At 38.9% G+C, this 9,468-nt stretch overlaps 1 protein-coding gene across 1 annotated transcript in view; it reads left to right on the forward strand.

The window, feature by feature from the left end:
• LOC121409353 overlaps nucleotides 1–6,494 on the forward strand; it is a 14,085-nt gene extending 7,591 nt beyond the window's left edge. The window contains exons 2-6 of the mRNA XM_041601289.1: nucleotides 1,304–1,348; nucleotides 2,344–3,764; nucleotides 3,993–4,259; nucleotides 4,685–5,179; nucleotides 6,111–6,494. Coding sequence (XP_041457223.1) covers nucleotides 1,304–1,348; nucleotides 2,344–3,764; nucleotides 3,993–4,259; nucleotides 4,685–5,179; nucleotides 6,111–6,494 — 2,612 coding nt within the window. The remainder of the gene's footprint in view (nucleotides 1–1,303; nucleotides 1,349–2,343; nucleotides 3,765–3,992; nucleotides 4,260–4,684; nucleotides 5,180–6,110) is intronic.
• The last annotated feature ends 2,974 nt before the right edge of the window (nucleotides 6,495–9,468 follow it).

The raw sequence follows: 9,468 nt of genomic DNA on the forward strand, positions 1-9,468 counted from the left end.
GAATGATTGACAATAATTGACAGGTCAAGGATCGGCTGTGTCCATAACTTTTCTTCTTCCTTCCTCCTTTCTTTTCTTCTTCTTCTTCTTCTTCTCCTTCTTCTTCTTCTTCTTCTTCTTCTTCATCTTCTTCTTCATCTTTTTCTTCTTCTTCTTTTAACAAACATAAATGCATTATTACGATGGTGAGTTGTAATCACAATTATATGCTTAAGTCAATGTTTGAATGGGTCGTATACTGTAAACCAAATGTTGTGTAACATTACCACCACGAGGGTAATTATGTGTCCAACCAATTTGGGGCAGATTACACAATGCGGGAAGCATTATTGCCCAGTAAGGTTAAAAAATAAGCAATAATTACTTTAGAATGGGCAAAATTTTCATCACACTGGATAAATAAAAGAAATGCCCAATGATGGTTTGACACATAATTACCCTCATGGAGCACATTTACCCAATATTCTTACCCAATTTTCTCCCCTCATTACAAAAACCGACATTTGCTGATCCTGATACTTTTTCGGAGTCTGGTAAAAGTTCAGACCAACTAATGAAATTCTAAATGATTATTGTAGTCCAAATGATTGAGAATGGCAATGGATCATTTTTATTGGTACATCTGTTCCCTCTGCACAAACTTGAGAGGTTGAAATAAGAAAGAGTTTCTTTGAAAATTCGGACCGGAATAGAAAAATTAACGATTTTTTAGGACAATCCTGATCATTATCACGAGAACAGAGTGTTCATTTTATTAGATATAATTGGATCAATTCTTCATTATTATCTACGTAGATGATTATTGTGTATGTTTATCGTTAATGATCATGAGGTTAGAAAAACAACAACTACATTTAAATATAACTTTATATCTTAATTCTAAAGTAGAAACCTGAATGTTTTAACGGCTTTAAAATCCAGTGGGGCTAGTTGATAATGGAAGTTACAAGGAAAAGAAATAACCATATACACCCCTAAAACTACAGACAAACCAAAAAAAGGGGGATTAATATACTATATTCCTGACAATATGTCTGGCAAAGATAAGTAGGATAGAACGAAAAAAATACTTTGACCACTAATGATGTTTCCTGGTTATACGCTTTGTCTGTTTGACTCATTTTATGTTGCTCGTAGAATCGAGAGTCTTCATCTAAAAATTTAAATATTTTAAGCAAAAGTTTGACTGCGCACATGTTGATCTGTCAAGAATTACTTGAAAAATGTAACCTTTACATGGTGGAGAAGGATAATATCGGATGATCAGAACATTCAGCTCCTTTTTTCTGTTTTATTTTTCCAGATTCATATGATGGATTCACTTCAGAAATCACGATTTGTCCAGACGGTAAGTGCATGTTACTGATGCTGACTTGACTTGGAAAATAAAACGCAGAAATTAATCTGTAGCATGAAAGCATGCAGGCATATTGCAAGAAAAAATATATACTTAATTATTTTCATGCCTTGCGCGATTTTTCTCAATTGCCTATGGGCTTATTTTCCCTTTTAGTTAAGTGTCAGGCGCAGGCCCTAGCTATCTACATAATTATCAATTACATTCATTCAAACCTAGATAAAACATTAAGAAATTAACATTCAAGGAATTTGATTTACCGTCCCATCTTAATCGATTTAAAATCGACTCACCGGGCGTCATTCAAGTATTGAGAGGGTTGAGAGGCCCCCCCCCTTCTCGCTCGCGAGCGTACACACACCCTCACACACACACTCACTCACGCACCGGTGCTAAAATAAAGCACAATGCGCTTGAGATTGTAGTATATTGCAAAAGGGGTGTGATTTTATGTCTCTAAACAATCTCAGATACACATCTCTAATGAACGCTGTATAGGCCTATCAAGCTACAATTTTTTTTTCATGACATTGTTTTCCTGTGAAAACTTCTCCAATTTTCATGTAAAGACTCATAGCTATTATAAATTCGCCATTATTGTAAAATAAATGAAAACCTTGATTGTGATTGTCTGCTGAGCCGTGTTAATGGCAAATACTGGACCCTGGTTGTTACAGTTGTAACTCATTACGAAACGAACCCAAGATTATGGTTCTTCTTTTTCAACCTCACCTGCTGCGATCGCGGCGTAGTTATGTTATTAGACAAACTAAAGCAAGATAACTCTTTTAAAGCTCTTGCACAGCATGGTATCAATAATGCTTTTCAGTTTATTTTTATTTCTTTGATAACTTTCTCAGACTGGAAATACCAAACCTGTTTTACAACGTCATTATTAACAGCATCGTGTCGAATCTGCATCGGTTTTGCAGAAACAAGAACAGACGTATTCAATATCTTATTTGTACTTTTCTTTCACTATGCAGATAACTGCTTTTCGTATTCAGTACTGATCGACCAATGTGACACAAACTCAAGCTTTTCTCCTGGATTTTACTGCTATTGTGATATCGAATGCGAACATTTTGATGATTGTTGTTACGGCTATACGAATGAAAATGCATCTGTCATGGCAACAGATGGCATGCTGAAGCCAGAGCTGCAATACTGGAGTTGTACCACTTTCACGCTTGGTATTGAAAGAAAGTCGGCTTGCCTCAACAATTTCCTTGTGGTAGACAAGTGTCCATCTTCTGCTGGGATAGATCAAGACTTGGTAGAGAGATGTGAGAACCCAATGGCGAATGACACGGTCTTCTTTGACTATCAAGATATCTTCTACCGCAACAGGCATTGCGCCCTCTGTCATGGTGCGGACCCATCGGAACTCACCCCTTATATCATGTTTACACCTTGTTTGGACAACAGAGAAGAGTTCCATCTTTGTGGGCAGAGACCATTTTTAGTTAATGGAAGTTCCCCTCCACCTGTTCGGTGGTGTGTACCAGATATCATATCTCACTGTGAATCTGAAACAGGGACAGAGGTGGCCTGTTGGAACGAAACAGCAAGAGTAATGATAAATGGTAGTATTTACAAAAACGTCGAATGTGCAGAATGTAACGGAATGACTGTTAAAAACCGTTCCAGCCTTATTAGCAATTGTGAACACATTACCACGGGCCAACTTATTCTTACATCACGTGATTATATCGCTCCTGCATTTCAAATTTCGTACTTCTACCCACAACTTCAATGCATGAATGGTCTTCGGTTGTCTGGTACTGAATGTGTTCCGGAAGTCACGTCTTGGCCTGATTGCACCAACAGACAAATAAACCTCGGCATCATCACCAACGGGTCCTTGCAGTGCTTTGATGGTTTCGAGCTTCTAAAGATCCAGGCATACAGAAACAATCCCAATGAAACTATCTACAACCTAGAAATATCAGATTCCGTCTTAGGTAAAATAAGCTACATGGAGTTTTCGGCCAAGAACCTGGCACAGAAGACCCAACTGGAAAACTTCACAGAGAGCAAACTTGATGAGAAGTGGAATAAATGCTGTCAGGATAACCTCATCATAATTGATGAAACCTGTGACATTGAACGGAATTTATTTACTCGCAATGATTCCAATTTAACCTGGATTTCTGACGACATTAACCTCTTTGAACCTGTGATCATCAATGGAACAATTTATATTTTGTATAACCAGACCACGTTTGTGATGCCATTGAGATGGGAAAATGACACCTATTACAGGCGTCTTTCAAAAGAGTGGAAGTTCACGAAAGAACAATTATTCACAATTTACGGGCAGATTATTGACGTCGACACTTGCGCGTACATCATTGTTCAAACTTCTCTTCTCACTGAAACTGAGAAAGACAATGTTACATACGTGGTATGTTTCTTTCTTCTCTCATTTGCGTTTACACTCATTTCATTTAAGAGTTAATTGGGAATTACTCTATCACGAATTCGATATTTTTTTTTTAATTCAAAGTAATGGTTGGAAAATCGAATAGTCTGAAAACCGATCTTATTCCATTGCACCAAATAATATATGAAATTCATTGATATTTTGCAGCAATGTGTTCCTGTATCACTCAATATTCTTGTTACTCTTCAGATCTACCAGGAAACCTTCTTTCCACCAGAGAGCTATGTCCGTTACAGGAATGGCTCTGTCCGCCTATGCTGGACTGGACCCGACCCTCCAGAACCCATCAGCATGTTCGCGTATACCAAGGGCCAGTATATTTTGAATATTATATTATTCACACTGTCCTCCATCTGTCTCCTGGCAACGTTAATCACCTACGGAATATTTAAGGAACTGAGGAACCTCCAAGGTGTTGCCATCATGAACTTTGTTTCGGCCCTCCTTGTTGGTCAGGTTAGTATTTGGTACCTGAACATGTGTTATAGTGTTACCCTCCCTCCATTTGAATCCTGAAGTATTACCTGAAGATTACTTTTTAACTTAGGATAAGATTTATTTTTTGCGGAATATCATACAATATGCATACAATTGACTGATTTTATTTTCTCTAGAAGTGATATGAACCAAAGGGAAATTTACAAATATGTAACATTCAAGGTATTATTTGAAATTCTTGTTTTCCAGTTGCATTTCAAAATGAGATCAATTGTGAACACAACTCAGGTCGATAAAATTCTGTACATTGCGGGTATCAATAATTACGGAAAAATATCCTTGTTTAAACCATCAAAGCTATTTCGCTGTCACTTTTGTTTAATGTGACAGTTTGTCAGTTGTAAAAGTGACCTTTTGATTCCATTTTTGTCTTTCCCCACAAGGTGATGCTTCAGTTTGTCGCTCCCAATATGATAGCCTTCTCAGTCGCCGTGTGCTCTGGAGCAGCGATTGTAACACATTACTGTCTTCTTGCAGTTTTCACTTGGACGAACATCTTGGCGTGGGATCTTGTTCGTCACTTTGCATCTTCGTCCTTTTTACCAAAGAGACACAGAGAGACAAGACGGATGACTGTCTACCTTACCATTGGCTGGAGTCTTCCTCTCATCATCATCGTTCCATGTCTGATCATCCAGAGTCAGAACTCATCGATGTTCCGGTACGGCAAGATCGGATCATCTTGCTGGATCTACCAAGCGAAGGGTATCGTGTTGACCTTCTTGGTACCGGTTGCCGTTAGCTTTCTTCTCAACGTCGTTCTCTTCTTGTTAACTGCTTACGGTGTTCACAAGAGCAAACGTGATTCTAGTGTACTCCACAAAAGTACCCAAGAGCGAAGAATGCAACTCTTCCAAGAACTCTTAGTCCACTTCAAGGTTTGTTCATAATATTATTCATTTCAAATGATCAAACGTTAAAAACAAAAACAAAATCGTTTAAAACGTTACACCGGGAGATACAGCGGTCAGAAAGTGTGCTGCAAACCTTAAACTTGTCAAAATGAATTAGAATTTTTGTTATTATGTACTCCGAAGTCATAAAAAAAATCACACCGAACAGAGCAAGTATTTAGCGATGATTTAAACCTTCGCTAAGATTAATTGATTATTACGCTTATGTTTGGCACTGCACAGTGACTGCCGGGCCCACGATCAATTGATGGGCAAACATATTTTTTGGAGTGTTTTTATTTCAGATTTCATTTCCAGCAATAAAGTGTGGATATAAAAAAAAACTGTATCAAAGTTCTTCGATATTTGATAATAGGCAAGAGTAGTCGAGTGACAATGCTTAGAATTCCCGTAACAAACCCACAGTGGCGGACTGTATTGTTTGTAAACAATACTGTGCCCCTCCAATGCTTTGTCTTCTCGGGTCACGGTCCGCCAGAGACAGGATTATATGACTTTTTTGAATGACCATACATTCATGTAAACACCCACACCAATATACACATGCAACGATACTTTTTTTTAAACAAGTGCACACGTAGTTACCATTAATGCATATAAAATTTTGATTTATTTGAAAGCAGGATAAAAGAGCATTGTAGATTAAATGCCTTGCTCACGGGCATAGGTGCCGCTGCCGGGAATCGAACCCCGGACTTTCCATAATAGCCTTAGACCACTCGGCCACAGCACCTCCCCGATACACGCACCCTCACACACCAAGGAGCTTCCAAAACACACACCCATACACAAATGAAGATTTTCGTGGTTATATTACACTTTTCTGTTTCTTCAATTCCAAATCTAAACTCCCTATCAATTTTCAATCTGATGTCATTCCTCTTTAAACTTTCAGATATCTTGCCTGCTAGGCTTTGGATGGTCATTTGGTTTCATAGGTGCCTTTGCAAAGGTCGCTGCTGTTTGGACAATCTTCATCATAACCAGCGCTCTGCAGGGAATTTTCGTTTTTGTCTTCTTCGCCGCCAATCGCCGTGTCAGGGAACTCTGGAGAAAAAGATTCCTTGATACAAAGTCTGTAGGAGGGAGTACTAGTAACTCAGGTACAAAATCGACGGGAATGGGTAAGAAGAGTGAAGATTCGAAAGACGCGGAGAGAGAAAAACTAACGTGTCTGCTACCAAGGTGTAACACCTTAATCTGTGAATCTTCAACATTGGACAATAGAATAATTAACTACTTAGTACTAAGAGTACGAATATGTCGGAGATATTCATGATGAGTTGCTCCTTAGAATCTCCGTGATGACTGCGTGCCTACAGTTTGTGTCATAATTGTTTGAAGGTCTATAAGTGCACCTTGCCAAAGTTTCTAGATCCGTTATCCCCGATTCCAATATTATGATATACTACTGTACTCGTGAATTTAGAAAAAAAGTTGCCAAGTGGGTAAAAAGGATGAATTAATTTTGTTGAAAGTATAAAGACTTTCTTTCTGACAGAATATATCTTCTTGGACTACATATTCAATGTTTTTTAACGAAATGGAAGACATTGACCATATACAAAAGGTTAACAATAATAGAGTTTCGCTATGCACCTTGCCGGCAGAGCAACATGCGGACAGTCCGCGTGGGTAAATGGAGACCATGCCTGCGATGTATGTTCAAAGGTATACGGTGGTACATTGTATATCGTGAAATTTTCCTTGATTTTGATTGGCTGAGAAGTACAGTTACAATGATAACTGTCGGATGAAATGGAACTCGTCGGATAAAACGCCCGACAAGCCCTTTCATGAAACGCTCCCCTGTTTTGACATAAAGGAGTATTATTACGATCGATTTGATTTTCCGGTGAATAGTCCTTTTTATTAACATGCAATGATATACTAATACCTCAGTCACATTTGCTCTACGGCGCCTTAAAGCGAGTCAAAACATCCGGTTAAAACGGCTGTTTTCGACTCGCCGTTGGACTGCCGTAAGGGAAATGTGACTGAGGTATAAGTAACTTTTTTGTAGAACCAGAGATGCCGACCCTTTATAATATGAAATCAGCCATGCTCTTTTTAAACAAAACATCATCCCACAGAGCTTTAATATCTGACATTAAATGAAAAAATGCAGGTTGGTGTAGGTATGAGTTGATTATCGCAATAAATTGACATCAGATTATTTGGGGTGGGGCATCTACGTGTATATATAATTTGTTCAAAGATCTTGTTATTGAATTAAGTCCATATACATATTTGTACAAATAGTTGCATACAACGTAGTTACAACATATCAATACAAATAACATGAATAATAATCAATTAACATCATCGAAAGACATACAAAGAAATCGTGCAGAGCGGTATTAAAAATCTTGTAGTATATGTATATTAGAACTTAGATTATAGACAACATAAACAATAAATAAAGCATACTAAATGCGAAGGGTTTGGGAAAAGAAATAGAAGCTTACTAAACGATCAATAATCTCTCAAAAATTAGCAATTTTTAAATCAAATTTATCAGTTTTATTGGCAAGTATGCTGGCTTGCCTTTCATTTGTGAACTTTTTTCCTAATCCGTTGCTTAATCACCTTGAAAGAAGGATATTTTTGTATTCGAAATAGATATAACTGTTGCTTAGTCCAAATAATCACACAGATTAAAGCATCGTTTATCTTTTCATTAAAAACCAAACAAAACATGTACTTAAGGCCCGGTCCCACTGGGGGGAAGTTGAATTACGCATGAATAGCGAATACAAATTTCGGTCATTCGTTGTCATCCGCATTAAATTTGGCAAAAAAATAAAAATCCGCTTTAAAATTGCGGATACATAAAAGATGTACAGCGAACAAATTACGATTAAAAGCGGAAATATCACGAATAAAAACGAATTACCTTGCGAATGCTATTTTACGAGGGATATTGCTTGTAAAATTGTGGAATGTATTGCAGACATTGCGAAAATGTAACGAAAGTAATGCGGAAGTATAACACATGTATTGCGGACAAAAATAGGATGCTAAACGATTATTGCGGAAGTATTACGTATGCATAGAGAATGCAATGCGCACGTGGTGCGGAAACAACGGTCGCATTGCGAATGTGATACATTTGAATCGAGACCATATAAAAGAAGAGCACTCCACTCTTCAGCGTCATTATCTTTATCAACATTGTAGAAAGTAGCAACATGTCAACAAGAGCCAAATCAAGAGGAAAGAAGAAACAAAAGACAAGCAAAGTTGGAGAGAGGGCTCCGTCACCAGTACCACCTCCTCCACAATCCCCAAGGTCACCGAGTCCACCTCCAGAAGACCTCCCTGGCGCCGATGAGGTCCCTGGTCCAAGTCAGCCTAGAGATGACAAAGCTGTAAAGAGAAAGAGAAGAGGCCACGAAAGAGCTTTACCCTCAAACCCGACCAAGAAGATAATGCCTTCGAATGGTTAGCAGAAAATGAGCTTTTGTGGAGAAGGGGAAGTAGGATGTTTAAAGACACAAACAGAAAGAAAGCTTTGTGGGAAGAAAAAGCCACTGAGCTTGAGATAACATCAGAGCATCTACAGGGATGGTGGCGGGGTATGCATACTTGGTACGTTAAACTTCACCGCACCAATGCTTGATGAGGTTACGCTGCCTCTTGCCATCTCTTGAAGCTGTGTTTGGTGCTTGAACCTCCTCTGTGTCAACAAGGTTTTGGCCCCTTCGCCATTCTCCAGGAACTATTTGTCCATTCTCCAGCTGCCGGTCCACAAGCCTGTTCTGTAGGACTGGGTAGCGGGTGCGCATTAGGTTGTGGAGCAGAATGCAAGTCTTCAGTATCAGCCTGACTGTGTCGGCATGGTGCTGCATGGTGGTGAGAAGGACTTCTTGGAATCTATTCGCCATGATACCAAATGTGTTCTCGACGACTCTCCTGGCCCTCGACAGCATGTAGTTATAGATACGTTCTTCCCTGGTCAGGGCCTTTGCACTGTATGGCTTCATTAGGTATGTTCTCAGAGAGAAAGCATCGTCGCCCACAATGAAGTATGGGACATCTTGGGTGTCATTGGGTAAGGGATCTGGATTTGGCCAACCCATAATGTCGCCGTTCTCGAGACCTTTCTTCAGCTCACTTTGGTTGTTATATTTGAGCATCTGATGCGGAACCGTTTCCTGATACGCCAGCCCAAAGAACCTTGTAGTCAGAACTGACCAGGGCAACTAAAATGATACTGAAAAAACTCTTGTAGTTGTAATATTCCGAGCCTG

This window comes from Lytechinus variegatus, chromosome 2 (assembly GCF_018143015.1).
Source record: "Lytechinus variegatus isolate NC3 chromosome 2, Lvar_3.0, whole genome shotgun sequence".
Classification (NCBI taxonomy): domain Eukaryota; kingdom Metazoa; phylum Echinodermata; class Echinoidea; order Temnopleuroida; family Toxopneustidae; genus Lytechinus; species Lytechinus variegatus.